At 40.3% G+C, this 22,299-nt stretch overlaps 1 protein-coding gene across 1 annotated transcript in view; it reads right to left on the reverse strand.

The window, feature by feature from the left end:
- Positions 1-21,749, reverse strand: part of LOC147697156 (uncharacterized) — a 1,724,744-nt gene extending 1,702,995 nt beyond the window's left edge. Inside the window, exons 1-2 of the mRNA XM_086936112.1 lie at positions 21,735-21,749; positions 7,080-20,859 (exon numbers count right to left, since the gene is read on the reverse strand). Of these exons, the coding sequence (XP_086792238.1) occupies positions 7,080-20,859; positions 21,735-21,749 (13,795 nt within the window). The remainder of the gene's footprint in view (positions 1-7,079; positions 20,860-21,734) is intronic.
- Between the last annotated feature and the right edge of the window lie 550 nt (positions 21,750-22,299).

Consider the following 22,299-nt stretch of genomic DNA (forward strand, 5'->3'; position numbering starts at 1 on the left):
GACCGGGCTGAAAGGAATGAGACATGCCTAGGGCACACAAGGTGCCCTGTGCATACACCAGTTCAAACCAGTTGCTGGGGCACTCCAGCCCCAGCTCTGGCTCGACACCGGACAAAGGATAGGGGTGTAACCACCTCCCTTCCAGGTCCCACCCATAGGAGGGACCTAATGATAGTACAGCCCCCTTTAGCACGATAAAGGTAGGAGCTGGTCCCATTCCAAATCAGATTAATCCTGAACTGAAATTCTGTAATAGAAACTCTGGACTTCGACTTTCTACACAGAAGACTGAAGAAATCTCCCTTGTGGGCAAGGAGTGTCCACCCTGCACAAGCAGGCACCATCAGCATCCAGCGGCTTCACTTTGTCGTCATCCCTCGAGGATCTAGACTTCAGAGCCCGACGAGACCCAGATTCCCAGACCTCTCCGACATCTACCTACATCTGCAGCACAGCTGAGATCCGTGGGTGCGACGAGGCACGTGGGACCGGCCATCTTGGAGAAACTGCACTTCGCTTCTAGCACAACTTCTGAGGTATCCTCGACCAAGTGCTTTGGGGACTCAGAAGCCCCAGCCCTGAGCAGCTCCTGCACCGAAGACCAGCCCTCCAGCATCCACGAGATCTGCATGGGGCCCTTCTGCCTGTTTGCTGCTCGACGCGTTGTCTGGTCACTTGCCGGCTGGCTACTGGCCTCCTAGACGACGATCCACGACATCAACACCGCTGGTCTGGTTGCTCCAGACTGGCCCTTGCTTCCTTCCAAAAGAGAGGCACCCCGGACCCTCCTGGTCCGCACCAGATGTCTTTTCCACTCATTGCGTGGGTTGCCTTTGCTAAGGCCTGTTGAATCCAAATCCGGATCCGATACCGCCGACAGCGAGAGCCTGCGTGGGACAGCTAGTGCCTCCATCCTGGTTATCGAAGACACCACCTGGTCCACGTGGCTGCAGAGTCAAGCGTCCACTCTTCACCTGATCGCGACGACAACCTCTGGTTCCATTCCTGGTTCCACTCCAGTCACTGGCTAGTGACTGTGAACATTGTCCCCTCTGCTTTCAGGTCCTCTTCTTCCTCAATCCACCCTTGGATCGCACCGGACATCTTCCTCCTGGTCGCCTGCAGCATCCTTTCTTTCAGGCTCCATAGACTTGAACCCCGGTACCCGACACGACTTCGCACCTATGCACCCGCAGCCCGTGGGTGAGGTAACAAGAGAATTTCGGTGCTCAAGGGTAGATTGACTCTCCTAGTGTCCAGTTCCACAGTCGTTTTAGTCCTTACTAGTCAGGATTGTCCGTACTCACCTTTTTCTTGAACTGTACTGTCCATAGACGTTGTTACGCGTCTCGCGGGTGAGTTCACACTCTGCACACGCGTTCCGTGGGCCTCCTATTACTTACCTAAAGTCAGGATAGTATAGTCCCAGCGATCCTACAGCCTCTGGACAGCTCCATTCCTTTAATTGACTTCCTTATACCATTTACTTAGTATATGGTTTGTTGCGCCCCTAGGGAAACATTGTAACTCGTGCAACTTAACGTATTTTTCTTAAGAGTCTTGTCATGTGCTTAGCCCTCTGATCTCATGAAGAGTTCAGAGGTGTTTGTTAGTTAATAAATATCTTGTTTATTTTCATAACTACCTGCGTGGTGTCCTTTCATTTGGTATTCAAGGGGTTATATGTGGTAAAACAGCTGGCTTCACATGCCAAAAGAGTTTAGCCTAAGACTGCTTTGTCCATGCTACCTTTAGGATAGCTGGTCTATAAGGTTGACTTACAACCATCACCATAAGGGTTGTTTGGACTGATACAAGGTGATCACTAGAACTAGTGAGCATCATATATCAGGCCAACTTCTCACAGATGTGGACCTACCAAGCCTCTGTCCCCCTGCACCGCCACACCGGTTACCACGTCCGCGTTGAGGTTGGTTCTGTGGCCTTTGGCTGGACGAACGTGTGGGGGCGCCCTTTCCTTGGCCACGAAAGGGGCAAAAAGCAGATGTTTGCTGGCGCTGGCCCGCAGGCCCAATGACTTGGCCGTATCACTGGAGTCCTTGAAACGTTTAAGCGCACTGTCTGCTTTGTCGCCAAAAAGGCAACCGACATCGAAGGGCATGTCCATGAGCGTGGACTGGACATCTCCTGAAAAATTGGCGGACCTCAGCCAGGCGTGGCGACAAACCGCCACCGTCGTTGCAATCGCCCTGCCTAGCGAGCCCGTGGGATCCAGCCCATATCGAATGGAATACCTTGCCGCATCTCGACCCTCCGCAAGGGCTTGGGCGAGTTTAACCCGGGCCTCCTCCGGGCATTGGGGCAGCACGTCCACGACCGTGTCCCACAGAGAGTGGGTATAACGGCCCAAAAGGCAAGCGGTGTTGACCAACCGCAACCACAAACTAAGTGAGAAGAACATCTTTTTTCCGTACTGTTCATACCTTTTGGATTCTAATACTAACCTGTTTCTTTCAGATTTGCACAGATGGCAGCTCCAGGACCTCTGTAGTCCTCTCTACCACCATAACATAAGAAGCCCCACCCTCTGTAGCCACAGTAGTTGGAGAGAGCATACTAGTATCTAGAGAGATGTGCAGACCACTGGCCTCAGCAAGCTTCTATTACCAGTCCAAATCCTCACAAGGATTGTCTAACTGTTTTTCCAAAGGGTCCAAGGACTCCGCTCACTCTTCTCCCATGCCTGAAACCTCTTCAAAATGTACAGGCAGTGACGCGAGCCTCTGGGCTCCTTAGGTGCCGGAGTCAACGTCAATCTAAATCGATCCAACTAAGAGACATCAGGAATCAGAATAAGGCTGGTGCCGCTGATGGGCACCAGTGATGCCCGAAGCATTGACTTTAAGGCCTGTGCTGTGGAAGGCCATGTTGGCACAACCGGTGCCAACCCAGATCAGAATGATGAGACCCCCACAGGTGCTGAGGCCACAGCGGTCAGTGCAGGACTTGATGGGGCCTCTCTTGACCCCACAGGGCCCATAGGCACACCAGAGAGGTTTGCTCACTCAAATACCTGTAAAACTCTATAACTTTAGCCGGGGTCGCTCTGGTTCCAGGAAACAGGGAAAGGTGCTGAGTCAAACAGGCTCCAGACTTGCAGAGAAGTGCCTGGAACATCAATGTTCTTCCCTCATCTTGTCAATCCCGACGGATGAGGTGAAGGTGAAGTCTGATTAGACTTCTTTTTCTTGTGCCTATTCTCCGAGTGTTCAGAGTCCCTCAAGTGCGAAGAAGTGGACTTGGGGCTCCGGGAGCGGTCCCGCAACCTTCACTTCCTCGATCGGGACCTTTGAGGGTTTGAGCTCAATGGAGTAGACCGCTGGACCGCAAGGAGCTTCATGCCTTTGGCACCATGGCCTGGCAGTACGAGCAGAATGACAAATCGTGGTCGCGCTTGAGATACCATAAGCCTCCACCTTGGGGGTGCCCAGGAGTGGATGCCTCACAGGGAAAGCCAGGATGGGTTCCACAGCGGTATTCGTACAAGCGCCTTGAGACCCTTGCGGGTGAGTAGTGCGCTATACAAGTATCAATTTACATAAGCACACATGATGCGGGGTCAGTGACCAACAGGATGCGGTGGCAGGTGCCACACAGATTAAAACCTACCATTCTAGAGATCCTTCCTGTGAGAAGTTGGCCGGGTATATGATGTTCACTATTCTAGTGAACACCTTGCACCAGTCCAAACAACCCTTATGGTGATGGTAGTAAAGTAAACCTTATAGACCAGCTATCCTAGAGGTAGCGTGGACAGAACAGTTCTAGGCTAAAAGACTCTTGAGGGCATGTAAAGCCAGCTGTTTTACCATATGTAACCCTTTGAATACCAAATAAAAGGACACCACACAGAATATATATAAAATATATATGTATTTATTCACTAACACACTCCTCTTTATGAGATCAGAGGCAAAAGCACATAACAAGTTACACTCAGAAATATTTTAAATAGCACAATTTACAGTTTGGCCCAGGGGCGCGTAAAACCATATACTAAGTAAGTGGTATAAGAACCACGACTTGTGAAAGGAGAAGGCCTAGGGCCTAGGGAATCGCTGGGGCTACACTATCTGACCCTTAGGTTAGGAGTAGGAGGCCCAGAGGCGGCACGTGCAGTGTCAGTACACTCACGCGAGAGTCAATGGAAAGTCAATAGGAACTAAAAAAGGTAAGTAATGAAGATTTAGGACACTTCCGGTCTAACTAGGATTACACAACTAACAAAACTAGACACTAGGATAGTCATCCCTAATGGAGCACCGAAGTGCTCGCGTTACCTCACGCACGTGCTGCGGGTGCATAGGTGTCAAAGTGTGTCGGATTTTCTCGTTGATTCCTCTGGAACCTTGGAAGAAGATACTGCAGGCAACCAGGAGGAATATCTCCGGGTGGATGCAAGGGTGGATCGGAGTTGAAGAGGACCTGAAAGCAGAGGGGACAGAGTCTGGGTCACTAGCCAGTGACAGGGTGGAACCAGGAAGGAACCAGACGTCATCGGGGAGCAATCAGGTGCTATTGTGAAGCTTGTTGTTGCAGCCACGCAGACCAGGAGGTGACGAGGATGACCAGGTGCTGGAGAGGAGCTGTGCCACAAAGGTTCTCGCAGATGGAGGGGTTGACTTCACGATCGGAGCCAATAAGACTAAGCAAAGGCAACCCACGCAGGATACACAAAAGGCTTCTGGTGCAGACCAGGACGGTCTGAGGTGCCTCACCTTTGTAGGGAGGCAAGGGCCAGTCTGGAGCAACCAGGCCAGTGAGGTGATTCAAAAGGAGTGTCGTCACAGAGGCTACTAGCCAACGGGCCAGCAACCGGACAACGCGTTGAGCAGAACACAAGCAGAAGGGCCCCACGCAGATCTCGTGGAGTGTGGGGGGCTGGTCTTCGGTGCAGGTGGAGCTCGGTGTCAGGGTGTCTCAGTACCCAGTGCACAGCTTTGAGGTAGCCGCAGGAACTGCGCTGTTAGCAAGTTGAAGACTTTCCAAGTTGCCTGGTTCCACGGGTTCCGACGCCTTCCACGCGGCTCGGCTGTGCTGGAGTCGTGCAGTGGGGTCAGAGAGGTCCGAGAGTCGAGATCTTGTCAGGCTCTGTGCTCGGGTTCCGGCGGGAACGGGGACAAAGCAAGCGTCGAGTTGCTGGATGGTGCCTGGTTGCCCAGGGAGGTCACTCCTTGGCCACAAGGGAGATTTTTCAGTCTTCAGCTCAGGTGAATGTTGAAGGGTCCAGAGTTTCGTCTCAAATCGATTCCAGGATTATTCAAAAGTTTCCTGGGTCAGCTCCTACCTTTATACAACTAAAGGGGGCTGGTTTAGTTTCTAGGTCCCTCCTGTGGGTGGGACAAGGAAGGGGGGCGGTTACACCCCCTTTCCTTTGTCCAGTTTCGCGCCAGAGATGGTGCTGGAGTGTACCAGCAACCGGTTTAAACTGGGGTATGCATGAAGCACCTAGTGTGCCTCAGGCAGTGTCTTAATCTATTCAGCCCTCCCTGTCCCAATACACATCCTCCTGTCTGGGGTGGTACTCGTACCTCCCCAAGCAGGAAACCTATTGTCCAAACCTCCATGACTGGAACGACTCCCAGCAGCAGGAGGTCAGACTTGTGTCTGTGGCAGCAGCATGCATTTTGTCATTTTGTGATGCTGGGGCTCTGATTAACCTTAACCGGGATCGTTGGACTTAACATGTCTTCTCCCTCTAGAAGGGTGGAATTCTACCCCTGACGCCAGAATTGGCATGGGGTAGTATTCCAAAGTGTATGACACCTTACACAACATGTTTTGATAAAGCCAAACCAAAGTTAGCATCTAACCGCGAGGATTACAATGCACTTAAGAGTATATGGTATGGCGATATCATAGAACAGCTATAAGGACATGGTTCCGAAAGCTGCAGACAGACTCAGCTCATGCTAGAGCACCATCTCACACATAACCAAGCACTCTGCCGTCAGGATTGTTAAGGCCTGCCATAGGAGTGACTTCTAGGTTACTGTGTGTCTATATGTAAGTAGGTATAGTAATACTACCCGTAAGCAAGGGGTGATTACACGACCTTGCCCCAGCTGAGTGATCAGCCAGTTGTGTCTATTTGAGTGGCCAGCCAGGGGTGGCATAATACATGCTGCAGCCCCTGGTAGGCCTTGGTTGCACCTATGCCCTGAGTACCTAGGGTACACTTAGTGCAGGGGCTGACAAGGTGAACCAAGTCCCAATTGTGGTTGTACCTAGGGTACAGGTTAAAGTTAGAGAGAGTGCATCTGGGCTGTAGGTCTGATTAGCAGGCCCACAGCTACATCTAAGTCGAAAACCAGTAAAGCAAAGCAAAAAGTGGGGGTGACCATAGGAAGCAGACCCTACTCTCCTACAATTCCCTCAACACAAAAAGAAAAAAATCTCCCAAAAAATTATAAAAAAGTCTGTCTAAAAGAGAGAGAGGTGTAGCTCTTCTTCGGATCAGTGCTAACTGGTGTTAAAAGAAAAGAACTGACGTCAGCGTGCCTGTGTAGGTGACCGTGATGTCCTATTTGGCTCCAACGATGTCAATGACGCCAACGAAGCTCAAACGAGCCACCCGACATGCGCACAGAGGAAAGTTTCTGGATCCACTCCGAAACCTGGGGAGTTCAAAGGTAAGGAATCTGCAGCTAGAAGTCTCAATCAGATGTCAGTACACCGACGAGGGCTCTTATGGCTCTGATGATGTCACACCGAGTCAGGTGCGGAGCCATGGCAATATGACGTCCTCATTGACGTGGGCGAGCGGTAAGGAAAGGTTTCTGGGAAATGATGGCGCATTAGAATATACAAAAGGTGAGGAATCCACAGGTAGATGTATCCATCAGAATCATAGATAGTTTGACTTTTACCAAAGGCTGATCTACAAGTGAACATGGTGAGATCCCACAAGTCGAACAGAATGAAGTGAAGAGCAAAACAAAATTTCACAAGGTACACAGTTGTAAATGTTTAATTGCCTCATGCTCATATGATTGTAGGCAAAGAAATACATAGCTTATTTATTAATATCCTGTGTATTAGTGATTACTTTGTCTCACCTCTTGTGTTTATGCAGACCAGCTGCTGAAGAACAGACGTAACAATTTTATTTGCCAGTGACATAATTTCTGATGGATGTAGTCCTTCACATTCAACTGATTTCTTCAGAGGATTTTCAGTCTGAGAGAGATGATTTTCAAAATTACACAAAACAGTGTCTGCAATATTTTCTGCAATCATGTCTATTTTCAGTGGAGAAACAGTTGCTTGATAAAGTATGCCCTGTTTCATGACTGGTGAAGACATCTTATTACTTTCTACCTTACTATGAAGTGTGTAGTCTGAGACCATTCTGTTTTGGCGTTCTGTGAGATATGTATGGAGACCAGCCTCTGCTGATTCACTTGTTGACAAACCAGAGTGTTGTGTTTGTTGGGAGACATCACAAATACTTCCTTTGGAAACGACTGGCCACTGCTTGTTTTCATGGTTTGACATTAAGTTGCTGACATCTTTCATTTGGGAGTCTAACTTTAATGATCTTAGAAGTGATGAAATATGTTTTTCTACTTTGTATTTATTTTCTTTTTTGTAAAGCACTGTGTCGGCGACATCTTTAACACATGAGGATAGGCCATGAGTGTAAATGCTTGAACCAGTGCGCACAGAAGCCAAAGATTTTGTTACGTAGCCAGATATGGGTTTGGTGCAAGATTCTGATGCTTTTGAATTTCTTGAACTATGTTCTGAAATATATACTTCTTGTTGTTTACTTTCTTCTTTATAGTGCCTTACCATTTCAGAAATATTTTGGGGCGCATTATGTTCCCTGACATATGAACTGGGTACATTTAAAGACATATCCTGTAAATGACTGTTGCAGAATAGTGGATTAGGTGTTGTAGTTTCTCTGCCAGGCTTATCAATAGCTTTAGTTTTCACCATATCTAACTCTACTAAGCTGTCTACATGTTTCTCTTGTTTGACTCTCAGTTGCTTGCCTTGCTGTTTGTACAACACTGGTTCTGAAAAATTATCAGGAAAATATTCTTTTCTATCAATATTAGGAGGATTAGTAAAAGATAGGTCATATAGTTCACTTTTTGAAGGCATAGGACTGAAAGTTGACTCTTCTGAAACACACTTATCAATAACATCTGGTATAGTTTGAATGTCTGAATCTGCTAGTCTATAAAATGAAGGGACATGCTGGCTAGAAACAAACTCTTGCTCTTCTTTTTCTTTCAGACATTTGGCTGTTTGAGTTACTTGTTTAGAAATGGAGTGCAAGTTTTTTGAGCTCAATGTCATATCCTTTATGAACGATTTGAAATAAGATTGGTTACAAGCTAAATTATTGCATGCAGATATTTTTGGTGGACTATCCAAGCTGGATGAAAGATGTTCATACGGGGTGAGCTCAGTTTTTGCTTCTTCTTTTCTAGTATTAACTTTTTCACTGACATGATATGAATCCCCAACACTTTTATTAAAATGTAACACTGGACTAGCATGGATATATCTAACAGAAGGTGAAGGCTGACTTAAAGAAATATTGGAAAGACACTCTGTAATGGTGCTCTGTTCTTTATCTAATATTAAGGACCTAGGAGCTAATGTAGGATATTCACATCTAACATGCTTATGAAAATGCAGTTTTTCTTCACCTGTACCTAACACAGTTTCAGATACATGTTTACTATTACATGCTTGGTTGTTTTCATCTTCAAATGAGAGACTGCTTCTAAAAATATTTTGTATAGTGGGTATAGATGTTAGTGTATTAGTCAATGGACCAGATAGAGTCTTTGCAGATGTTCGTGGCCCCGGTTTGACCTCCAATTCTAATCTGTTGAAGGCAACTGATGAGTCATCTTCCAAAGAATATTTCTCCATTCCATTGTGTTGCCTGGATTCAGAATTGTGTTCATTAACATTTACTTTAAGACTAATGGATGAAATATCATGCAGGTAGTTATGGGAAGATGGTGAATCCTGGGTCACCAAAGTACACATAGACTTTGACGTGGGGTTCTGCTTGTGTGGTCTAGCTAACTGGTTTCTTCTTCCTGGTGAAGCTTTAGTAGTGATGTCTAATTTGTCTTCACTTTCCAACTCCAATACCTCAACAGTTGATAAGAGATGTATACAAGGAGCAGACGTTTCTTCTACCATATCTTCTTCTGTATAGATTTCATTTCTAGGGAAGTACTTTGAATCACAGTGCAGTTCCCTGTTTGGAAATGGTGACATACTTGATGACATAAAAAACAAATTTTCTCTAGACTTCGCCTCTGATTTCTTCATATCAGATGAACATTTGGGGTTTTGGTCTAGTATTGGTCTATTATGAAAATCTGCTATCTTTAAAACTGATGATGGTTGTTTAGACAGTACAACTGTTACAGCTGTTTGATTTTCGTGATCGTCTTCTGCACAAGTTGTGTCAGGGATATGCTGTGAAAAACAACTGTGCTGAAAACTGCAGGTGGTGCTTTTATTGTTATTAGTTGAGAACATATCAAGAGTGTAATGATCAAAGGAAGATTGTATAGAGGATACTGCTTCTGTGGTAGACTGGTTCATGATACTTGATGTGGATTTTGAGTCCAACTTTTGAGGCAATGGAAGAGGTTCAGATGAAAATATCATTTGTTTTCCATGGTTTTCTTCTGAATAAGATATCGATCTGGGCACATACAGGAAATCACAATAATTATCAGAAATATATAACTCAGGTTTTCTGCAGGATGCATCTTTCACATAATCTGTAGATTGCATGGAAACCCCGGATTCTGGTATAGATCCAGCAAGAATATCTGATTTAAATGTGCTGCTAATTTCTACAGAATCATCAAGTGATGGAATACATTTAGACTGTATCACTTTCTGTTTTTCCATTTTCTTCAAAAAAGGTGTGTCTCCTGAAACATGTTGACCTGCAGAATCAAGTGTAGAGCACTTTAATTTAAAACTGTGAGATAGAACGTCATATGAATAGCTTTTAGGTGGTCTTGACCAAAGAGGAGGTGAATCATATGTAGATGTCTCATTGCCTAATTCTGGTTGATTCTCCTTATCTAATACAATAACAGATAAAGATGAGTGCACATGTGAATCTTCTTTGTACGTATTTACTTCTTCTGAATCAAACAGTGGTCCATAAATATTCAAAGAATTACGTCTGCTCTCTTTTGTAAATAATTTGTTGGTTATCATTCCTTCATCCTGAGAAGGATACTTGCAAATACTATCTGCAACTAACAATAATATATTTGGAGAAAGTGCATGTTCTTTTATTTCAGTGATAACTGTGTTGTAAAATGAACTGCATAGCTTTAGAATGTCACTAATTAGTTTGCCTACAACAATATATTCTGAAATAGTGCCCTCTGGGGTGACCTTCTTCAACCTAATTTGCTCTTCAATTTCTTTCTTGACTTTTGTAAGAATGCAACTGACTATCAGGGTAGCATATGCACTCATTTGAGTTTGAAATGGTTGATTGTTTTGTATTTTAGTTTTTATGATGGTATTAGCTAGCTTTTCCATCATGGAGAAGTCATGTAATAGCTCTGATTTAGTGTCAGGTGTGTGATTTCTTCGTTCAGACTTACTGTTAGTTGTCCAAGGTGGTAAACTTGATAAAGGTGTTACTTGTGCAGAAATACACTCTATTGATGCATTTTCATTGATAGGAACAATATACTGAGTTGGATTTTTTATTTTGTCACAACAATGATGCTTAGCAGCAGGATTTAACTGGAATGTAACAAAATACTGCAATTTACATGAAACATTTTTGATAGTGTCTACAACAAGTCCGTCAACATCAAACATCACATTTCCTGCTCTATTATTATTAATATTACAATACTGCAGTTCAGGCATCGAAGTGCAACTTGACAAAAAAGATGCACTAGCCCCATTTTCTTTGGCGTTACAGGTTGTTTTGTTATTATTAAAGTTATAAGAAAGCAGTTCAGCAACAGAGGAGCTATTAGAGGATACAGATTCATCTAAATCCATTTTCCTCTGTAGGTATGATTCAACAGCAGCTCTAACAGAGTTTTGATCTGTGGCATTACTTAAATCCTGTCTACCAGATTCCACTGGTACATTTGCTCTAAAACAAAAATATAGTTTTTCTAGAACAGTTTCTACAATTTCATTTGCTACTAACTTGGTTTCTGACTTAAAAATTGAATCTGAATCTGAAACCTCAGATAATGACTCAGCAGTGACATCAACTGGTGGAAAATTGTATGTGAACTTGCTACTGATTTCCTGGAAGGAGGGCTCTTTGAAAAATGAAAGCAATGAAACAGACTGGTCTAGAGATTGTATTTTCTGAAGAACTGCACTAACAACATTTTCAGCTATCTGAAGAATGTCATGTTTTTCATTCTCTATGGCATTTCCCTGTGGATTACCAGATAGCCGACTGCATTTTTCCTCTATGGGAACAAAGGCATCTGGTTTAGTAAAACTGTCAAAGTAAACACTTTCAGATTTCTTGGTATTGGAAACTTCACACTCTTCATTTTCAAAAGAATATAACTCTTGATTAAAGTCTTTTTTCAATTCACCATTAAATGCAGGCTTGATGATGGCTTTTCCGTCTAAGTGGTAATGCATTACAGGAGCTTTAAGTGGCAAATCCATATTTGATAGTTCTTCAGGTGTGTGAAAAATCCTTTCTGCCATTCTGTTTTGCCGGAAATATTTAGGCTCATAATCCGAGTCGAATAGTGGTTTGTGTATGTCATTGGAGTTATTGTCGATGGGAGAGAAATCTGAAATGCTTAAAGTCTGATCTAGGGGCAAATTCGATTCTTGCAAAGATACAGCTTTTTTCTGAAATGCATTTGTATATCCTGATTCACCACACAATTCCTGTAAAATGGTATCAACTATGTTACTCGCTCTTTTGGTTTCATTAAAAGGTAAATTGCTCTCACTACAAGACCTTCGGTGAAACTTTTCTTTCTTTATTTCTTGTTTAATCATTCCAAGGATGTGAGTAATAACATCTTTTGCATATAGTTCTAATTCATGTTTCGATAAATGATTCTGAGCTAGACCGGATTCATAATAGTCTCCTAAAATTTGTGCTGGTACAAATAATGAATGTTTGTTGGTTACAAAGTCAGCTGAAATATATTCATTGCTGGTCACAGGTTCGTTATATGCAGCACTGCTAGATAAATTCTTGAATTTTGGTGTTGACAAGTGCTTTAATTTATTACTGTGCTGTGCATTAAAATAAAATGAACTTTGTGGATTATCTTTCACAAGCAACTCAGATCTAGGATCTGGTTCAAATTTAGGTGAAGCAAAACATGCTATTTTTGCCATTACTGATTGGACTAACTCATCACTAAGTGAAGCAAATTCCAGTGAATGAGCTTCTTCACCAGCAAGTTGTAAGGAAGACAGTGTACCTGCTGCCTGCTGAGCATTTGAATTACTGGTGAAACAAAGTTTTCTTGTTGGTTTTTGCAGCAACATTGCATCATCATCTTTGTTTCTTGCATTAGGTGAATCTTTCAAGTAACACTCTCTATTTGTTAATATTTCTTCATTACGATAAATGTGCTCAGTAACCGTTTGAGTTCCTTTGCTTGTGCATTCACTTTCATTGATAGCCAAGTATACTTTTTTAAGTACAGTTTCAACTATATCATTAGCTGCAGACTGAACACGCAATTTGGAAGCAGCTGATGCCAGACCGTCATCTGCTTTATTTTCTTCTAAAAATGGATCCTTGTTAAAGCATAAGGGAGAATGAGGTTGGTGTCTAGGATCTATCATTAGTCTCTGATGCACCTTATTTAAAACATCTTCAACTGGGTTTAGTAATTGAGATGAGCTTGAAATGTCACTTGACATTTCTGGGTAATCCTGTAAATTTCTTAGAGTGCTTTTTTTGATTGATCTTTCAACAAATTCAAAAGATTCTTTGTTTATATCATCTATTCCATGAGCTCTAGCTGTAGTGACAACTGCAGAGGTGTTGAAATTTTCATTAGCTAGAGCAGCCAAAATGTTGTCTACGATATCACTTGCAGCGACATTGTGTTCAAGTGAAATGTTTACACCTGAATATATATGCTGAACCTCTTGATCCAAATCATTTTTGATGGCTCGCAAGATTGTGCTAGTCAATTTTTCTGCATAGGTATTTAATATTTTTTTGGACATGTGTATTGCTGAAGTTCCTTCATCCTCTTCTCTAACATGCTTGTAAATGTTTATTTTATTATTGGGCTCCTCTAAGTCTGAAGGCATTGTTTGTTGGAATCTAGCTTTCTGAATCTTTTGATTGGTAGAACATTTTGGGTTGTGGCACTGTCTTATTTCAGGAGGCACACTTTTAGTTAGCAAAGTATCTATACCTAGGTTATCATCACTGTATGCCAAATCTGATTTCAGTGTAACAAAAGACTCCAACCTCATGAAAACGGTTTGAATGATTCGTTCAGCAGCAGCATTAAGGTCAGATGCAAATCCTTCCATTATTGAATCTTCGAAAATCTTATGTGGACTATCGGTTGAGGTCAAAAAATGTTCCTTGGATGGTGATGATTCCTTTGCAAGTGCACCCACAGTAAAAACAGATTTCAAATTTTCAAGCACTATTTCTACCATATCATGTGCAAAGATATTTATGTCTGATTTTGATAGCAGTGGTATCTGCATGGTTTCTACTGCAAAGTCAGTAGTTGTTTTGGACAGTAGCGCATCTTTTGAAGGATCTTGTTTGTTCTCCAACACAGGCTGATCATTATTGAAATCAGCTGTTACTCTTTGAAACATATCATTGAGAATATTTTGCACATAGTCAGCAATTTGGAATTCAAGTTGTTCTTTGTATTCAGCTTTTTTCCAAATCATTTTTTGCAAAACACTATCTTGATGCACATAAGTTTGCAATTTAATAGATGATTCTTCTTTTGCTAAGAGTGGCAAAGATTTTTCTTTCTCCAAGCACAGCAAATTTTTGTTTTCTTCCACATCAATAATTTCACATTCTTTAACATCAACAATTGGTTGCTTGCTGAAAGGTTGCAGCAACACACAATCTGTCTTGTCAATCAATTTTACTGTTAAATCAGAAGCTTTTGGGAGATCTTTTTCATTTAAAACATGAGTAACAGATATTGGAATTTTGCTTTTTGTATCAGATGTAACATTATCTAAAATGGTATCAACTACTTTAGCAGTTGCGAAATTCTCATACAATGAGGAATTGTTCACCCAGGAGACCACATGTTGAATTTCTTTATCTAATCTACTTTTTAGAATAATCAAGATTTCATAAGTTATCTCTGCTGCACAATGTTTTAATTCCTTTATTTCAGACACAATCATAGATGAAAGAGCTATTTTAATTTTATGTTTTGAAAAAGATGTACTATACTGACAATAATCTGCTCTAAGTCTTGAATGTTTATGCATGTGTGAACTTTTATGAAACTTGTGCTTTACATTTTTAATTTCACTGTCAGCATGTAAAGCAGATTCCAACTTATAAACAATAAATGACTCTAACTTGGTTATTATGGCATTATTTAGGTCCTCAACAATAACTGAAAACTCCTCTGGTGGCTCATGCTGCATTTTTGCTATGACCTCCCTTCTCTGCTTCTTAGGTGAGGACAAACTCAAAGTAAATTTAGTTTTACTTACTGAAGCATCAACTAATGAATCAGAGTTTGATGAGGAATAAGAATCACTCGTTTTTATTTCAAAGAGGGAGGCAATTAATGTATTTTCGTCCTTTTCTTTCAAACCATGTACTTCAAAGAAATCCCAAAGAACTTGTTTTCTTGTAAGTCCCGTTTTTTCCGTGGAGACTATGTAAGGTAGCCTTTGAAGCACAATATTGACGATTTCGTTGGCAAAATAAGTAATGTCAGACTTTGAAACAGGCATTTCTATGTGAGGCACATTTAATAACGTGCATACATCCTTAGATAGTGGTAAAATATATTCATGTTGGGTAAAAAGTTCCTGGCTTCTTTGATGTGTAAAACAATATGGTAAAAAGTTTACATCTGCCATTAGTTGTTTAAATATTGCATTCAGGAGATCTTCAACTGCATTATGTAGATTTGATAGTTCTGTTTCACTGAGCTCAGGATTTCTTTGCATCATCCTTCCCAGGAAACCTTCTTTTATAATGCTATGAGGAGAGTGCACTGCTAATGAAGGATTTATTGGGTAGGTTTTAATTGGCTTCTGATATACTGCACCACGTTTCCTCTTTTTATCTACATATCCCACAATTTGCTGTTCGTTTTCTTCACCTGTTTTTTTTTTTTTCAATAAAAGGCCAGCTTTAGCAGAAGTTAGAATGAGAGACTCTTTAATTGTAGCAGAGACTAAGTAATGCACATCATATAGTTCGTGCTCTACAAGGTGATCCCTATCTAACTGTGTACTCAGTTCTTTTCCAGGAAGTTTATAAATAGAATTCACGGAGTCTAAAATTAAATTAACAACTCGACTTGTGAGAATATTCTCATGAAAAGATGAAATGCTTGGTGGTGATAATATGGTTTGCACTTTCCTGCCCAATTTATGCTTAATGTCTTGTAAAATTGTATTGGTGACTTCCTTTGCATAAGCATTTAATTTAGCATATGCTAAATTACCTTTTGAGAATTCCTTCAATTTCCAAGTTTTTATGTTACTAGCAGATTCATTAAGATTTACTACACATTCTGAGTTTTCTAGTTTGGCAGGCTCAAACCTCTTGTATGATGATAATTGCTTCTTTTTTTCTTCTTCATGATGTGTGGAAAGGGGGATTGAGGAGGATGGTTTTGGTTGAGACTGATCTTCTGGGCAAAAGAGAGATTCAACTTTTGTTGTAGCAAAATATGTTAGTTCTTTGAAGACTGTTTTGGCAATATCTTCACTAATGTTGGACGTACTGGATGTGAGCTGTGTTCCAGCTGTTACTTTTGCGGAATACAAAGAAATGTCATCTTTTCCAAGTGACTCTTTTTGTGTTTTTGGTGGATTTGTGCATTCCACATTGTCACCTTCTATAATAACAGTTATATCTTTAAGAAGCTGTTCATCACGTTCTTGCCTGCTTACATCATTCAAAATTAAAGTATGCGCTTCATCTGTAAGAATATTGCTCGCTAGTGAAGATTGATTGTAGTTAGGATCTCTTGACAAGTTGGTTTCTTCAACATCTTCATTTGTGACAACAGCAGAAAATAATTTCTGAAATATAATTCTAAGAATGCCTTCTGTTACTATTGCTAATTCAGATTCAGAAACAAAGGTGCCTTGTGTTTGATCATTTAATTTAACAAATGCTTCTGAAACTAACTGTTTGTAAGATTTGCTTACTTTATTATGATGTGTAAGAGGTAAGGCCAAAAGAAGCAGATCTGTAAGTATCCCATGAAAGAATTCATTTAGAATCACTTGAACAAAATGGAATATTTCAGATGACTGTTGGTTCTTGATGTCCGCTTCAATTTTTTTGAAAGCCTGTTTTAAAATACACCCTTGAATATTTGTTGAAAGTTTTGGATTTGGTATTTTATGGGCATATTGATCTAAGTGATAAACAGTATCTCTCACTGAAACCGAATCTATGAGATTTTGAATTGATTTTTTTCCTTCATCAGAATTAATAATACCTAAGACGATACTCTGACTACTGCCTTTTAACTGATCTTGAATGACTTTCAAAATAAAATGAGAAATCTTTTTTGCATTTAGATGCAATTTAGACTGTAAAGGGTATTTTTGTGCTTTAATGTGCAGAGGAATATCAAGGTGCTGGTTTAAATAACATGACAGGTTCTCATTTCTATTTTCAGCTGGACATGAAGCTAATCTAGCTGAACTAGTTTGTTCTTCAGTTAGAGAAAGGTTCACATCAACTTGTTCCACTGTTGGAAAAGCAATTTCACTAAGAGATTTTCTTTTTTCTGTGGGATGAAAACATTTAAGTTTTGAGATAGCAAAACCCTCCAACCGACAGAGAACTGTTTTAAGAATTTCTTCAGCTATTCCAGGAAACTTTGAGTGAGACAAGTTTTTTGTGGGCTTCATTTGTAAAGATTCAGTCTGCCAAAAGGATTGGTGGTGGCCACCAGTTAATCCCTTTTCAAATACATTGCATTGCTCTGGTGTAGATATGTTGGTATTGCCCTCCTTACGGTTAATCGGAGAACTGACAGACAGAGTTTGCATCCCAATCTGTGTGATATTGACATTTTCAGAGGAGATATCATGTTTTTTCTCACAAGTCACAAAAAGAGGTTCATTCATCTTAATTGCTTCATTGCAAGCAAGAACTGCTGCACATAGCGTTTCAAAAACATCTTTTACAATTTCTTTTGAAATATAATCAATTTCAGATTTCAGCTTGTCATTGTTTATATTGTGAATTTCAGTTTGTAGTTCATCACTTTTCAGTAAATAGGGTTCTGAACATATCTGCGTAGGTTTCCTGAAAAATGTAGCAACATATGTGGCATAAGGATGTTCTAGACTTGTCATTATTCTCAAGAACATGTCATGTACAATCTCACTGACATTGTTCAGCATCCAATGTTTGGTTTTCTCGCTGCCTTCTCTCAGAATATCTTTAAATATTCCATGCAGTACACATTCTCTTGAATTACATGCTTGTGACGAAGAATATATTCCTCGATGACTGAGAAAAGTGTATTGGTCCTGGCATTTTTCATTGGCTATAACATCAAACACATTACTGACAAATGTACTTATGAAGTTGCTATCGCTGTGCAATGACTTGCTGATACCCAACTCTGTTTTTGCTTGTGAAGTCTTACTTGATGATGCAGGACGTTCTTTAGGGACATGTTTCATAGCAGTATCTCTGGTATCGGACACATCAACATTTTTCTCCTTTGTTTTTACAATTTTATCTTTTTGTATTAGATTAGTAATATTTAATTCATTATTGATGGCACTTAAAAGTGTGCTAGCTACTCTTTGGGCATATACATGTAATTCTGATAACAGATCAGTATTTGGTAAAGTGTCAAATGACATTCGTAGTGTATTATTTTCTTCTGCAGTTTGCTTCTGTTGTATGTTTTCACTGTGGCCTCCAAGAATATAACTTGACTTTAACTTCAAATTCACAAAATACTCTAGTTTAGTTAAAATTATATGAATAATTTCTTCCGAAATGCTCCGTTCTTTTAATGTCAATGCCCCTGATGAAGATTCGTGTATGTAATTTGGTGCTTCTGTGCAAAGTGCTTTATATTCTTGTGTTGCCAATCTGGGCAGTTGCTTCACTTTGTTAGGAATGGTAGCTCCTTTTTCTTCTCTTAAAATATCTGGCACTTGTATATGAGGCATAACTTGAAATTCATCTTCTTTTTTTATATCTGTATATACTGTTTGGTTCTCTGCAATAGACATTTTAAGTGCTGCAGCACTATTAGCATCACTTATAGAAGTGACATGAAGCAAGGTAAGGACAGTTTCCAAAACATCATGCACTATGAACCCGACTTCAGAAGGCGAAATTTGATTATTTGTGATCATTTCATTATGCCATTTCAGACAAGACTCATTTAAATCAGATTTCTGTTCAGGAACTAAAGTTTCTTCACTATTGACCAAAGGATTATATTTGCACAGATCTTTCAGAAGTTGTGACACAACTTCATTGATAACATTTTCAGTGACTTTTAATATTTCACAAATCTCTTCTTGACTGTTTGCAAACTGATGTTGCATATATAATCTAGCCAAAAAACAATCGTTTGTGCCTAAGGTCTGATTATATGTTTTAGGTTTATCATCAAGAAAATCTGTCTCTCTCGATAAATACGGCTTGCTAAATGTAGGTCTTTTTCTGGAATTCTGATCAAGAATTTCAGAATTTAATTCATGGGAAAAATACTTTTCAGGATCTATTTTTTTCTTTACTGTTGTGTTATTATTTCCTGTAGATATTGTTGCAATGTCTTGATGGTCTTCCTCTGAATATATTACCATTCCAGGAACATTAGCAGGCAAAATTGTCATCCGCTGTTTCTCTTCTAACTTTGTTACTTTGCAAAGAGGAATTTGCTGCGTCAGTTTTTCAAAACCAAGTGCATCTTCTTTGTTGGATTTATTTACTAATACTTTATTAATAGACTGACTTTCATATGTCTTTGCATTGACATTGTCTCTAAAAGGATCAGGATCCAGCTTGTTTAACATTTTAATCGGAAATCCACTGGGAGTAATATCTTTTTTAGCAGAACATGCTTTTTGGTGTCCTGGCTCCTGTATTTTGTTCCCATCAAGGTCACTTACAATAAAATTTAGCACAGAAGAAATTAATTCCTCAACCCGGAGATATACCTTTGATTGTGCATTTTCTATTTTCAATGCTGCTTTTTGTATTTCTTCTTTTACAACCTGTTTTGCAAAATCTGACTTAATAGATTCTTCAACATAGATTTCAACTGCAGGTGACTTAATGGTATTTGGCATTATAGCCTGATTACTTGTATTGCTTTCAAATGGTTTACGATGCTGAGTAGAAGCTTCAGTTGGTAATTCTATATCATTTAGTAGCCCTTGTTTAACATTAGCAAAATTTTCGAGTTTTACTAAAACCATGTCAACTATCTCATCTGCACTCTCCGTCACATAAGATGGCTTTTCAGACATCTCAGCAAGAAATGTTTTATATGATGCAATATATTCGGACTGGTTTTTAGCATTAAGATAATCCTTTGTTGATAAACCAGTGTATTCATCTAACACAACACAATGCAACTTATCAAGAATATTATCAACAATGTCATCAGCGGTTGATATAACTTCAAGTTTTGATTTCAAGTTTTCCAGTCCTGTCTTTTCTGTAATATCAGACAGAGGCCCACCTTTTGATGCTCCTTGCATTTGGCAAGTGTTTTCTATATTTGTGCAGGTTTGATTATTGGTCTTGGTCACCTCAGCTCTACAAGAGTTTGGCCCACTTATATCTGTTGTTATTTTTCTAAAAACAACATCTAAAACATCTTCAGCTGTGTCGGTTAAGTCAAATTTCAAATCCTGAAAGACCTTAGAAATATGATCTCTCTCCGGACATGATTTATCAGTTGGAGTAACATTAACTTGATCGAAATGTACAATATCATTTTCAAGTCCTTTATGATATTGACGTGATGGAGAAGGTCTTGTTAAGCAACTGTCTTTTTGTAGAACTTCTGAAACAGCCTTTGCTTTTAAATCCAAAACTTGTATTTCCTGTCTTCTAACTTCAGGTTGAAGTTCAATTGCATCAGTGTCCAATAAAACTGGGGGAATCTGAAGTTGTGTATCTATTGTGGGCTTGATTGATGGTTTTGGCAAAGTATCAATCTGATCTTCTTGGAAGATTATAGCCACACTTTCTGATCCAGGTAGTCCTGTACATTTGGGGGAGTCTGTTGGAATCTCAGGAATATCAACAATATCAGTAGATTGTAATGAGGTTCTTTTAAAGAATATATTATCCATAGAAGTTTCTCTTTTAACTTCATGAATAGAAGTCCCTTCATTTTCAAATGATTTATCTTGGTATTTCAGGTCTGAATCTGTTAAACTGACTTTTGCAGAGCTTGACAGTGGAAGACTTTCTGATATCTTACTGCTTTCTTCACTGTGTGGACTAGACATACTAATGTCAACAGATGGAATTCCTGATTCTTCTGATAATGTGTAGACTTTAGAATGTAGTTTTTCTTCATACATTGTAAGTGCTGGATATAAAATACTCATCACTGTGCTCACTACCCAGGTCACTACGTTCTGAGCAATACGTTTTAGTTCTTCAGTAGATACCTGACATAAAAAGAAAGAAAACATAAACATCAATTTAACATTTTAGAACACTGTGTAATGCTACAAATATTAAAGCAATATATTGCACATATCAAAGAATTCACTACAAATCCCTTTCAATATAGGAAAAACTGAACAAAAATGTTCTGTGGCTAAATTCTTTGCTCATTCTGTGCTGCTGATTGTGCCCATAAAGCCCAAAACAAGAACAAGGACTGATGCAAATCAAAGCCTGCCCTTAGTTAAAACGTAAAAGCTACTTACCTTTGGTAGCGCTAAATCTGGTAGAGAGACAGTCTAGCCGCAGATTCCTTAACTTTGAATTCTCTGCAGGCGCTAGTCTAGATCCGGAAATTTTTCAGCAGTACCTCTGTGCGCCAGGGGACGGTGTTGTACAGCTCCACAATGACTTCGTCTCTGGATATGAAGTCATTGGAGCCATATAAGTCTCCTCCGGCGCACAAACATCAGTTTTTTCTGTGAAACCTTCTGTGCCAGAACACGGAGTTACTACAAAAACTGGTTGTGGAAACAAATGTGCCATAAATCTTTGAAACATTAATGAATAAAACACATCAAATGGTATAGTAATACTAGATGTGGATTTTAAATAACACCGTGAAAAAATCAACAAACACAGAGCTACATGAAACTCTACGCCCTGGTGAATAACCCCTATATTAGAGAAAAACTTTGCACTCTATAAACCATTCTGCAATGGTAAGAAAATGCATGGTGAAAGCCAACAGAACCTACAACAACAACACCCGGTTGTGTGTTAAATCACACCATTAAGTGAAAATTTACAGCAGCAATGTAAAAGTATGAAGACAGCAAGAAGACTTCCATAGAAAGAACAAAGAAATTAATTCTACTTGGTGATGTGTCATCCAGAGGAAAGAGAGAGAGAGAGATAACACAGCCCTACTCTACCAACCACACACATTTGGAAGTGGATGTTATTGGAGCATCTAATTAAAAGCTAAGTGGCCAGATCAAGGGACTTGTTTAGTCCCAAAATAGATTGAGAGAGTGATCACTGGTATATCAAATCATCACTGAAAGGGAATAACCTTACCTCAAAGGTCATCAAGAGGATAGGCAGGGTGTTAAGGAATCTGCGGCTAGACTGTCTCTACCAGATATAGCGTACCAAAATTAAGTAACGAACAAGTTACTTACCTCCGGTAACGCTTTTTCTGGTGGATGCAGTATCTGCCTGTGGATTCCCCACCTTGTGAATATCCCCTGCGTCAGCAACATTAGTAAATTTTTTCGTACCTCCTGACGCTGATGTGGACGACGTCACAGAAGCACGGCATCGCGCGAGGCTTTGCTGACGTCACTGAATCCATAATAGGACCCCGTCGGCATGATGACATCAGTTCTGCCCTTTTTTCCGTGCCCTTGAGGCACACGGACAGACCGACAACAGTATAT

This window comes from Lissotriton vulgaris, chromosome 8 (assembly GCF_964263255.1).
Source record: "Lissotriton vulgaris chromosome 8, aLisVul1.2, whole genome shotgun sequence".
NCBI lineage: Eukaryota > Metazoa > Chordata > Amphibia > Caudata > Salamandridae > Lissotriton > Lissotriton vulgaris.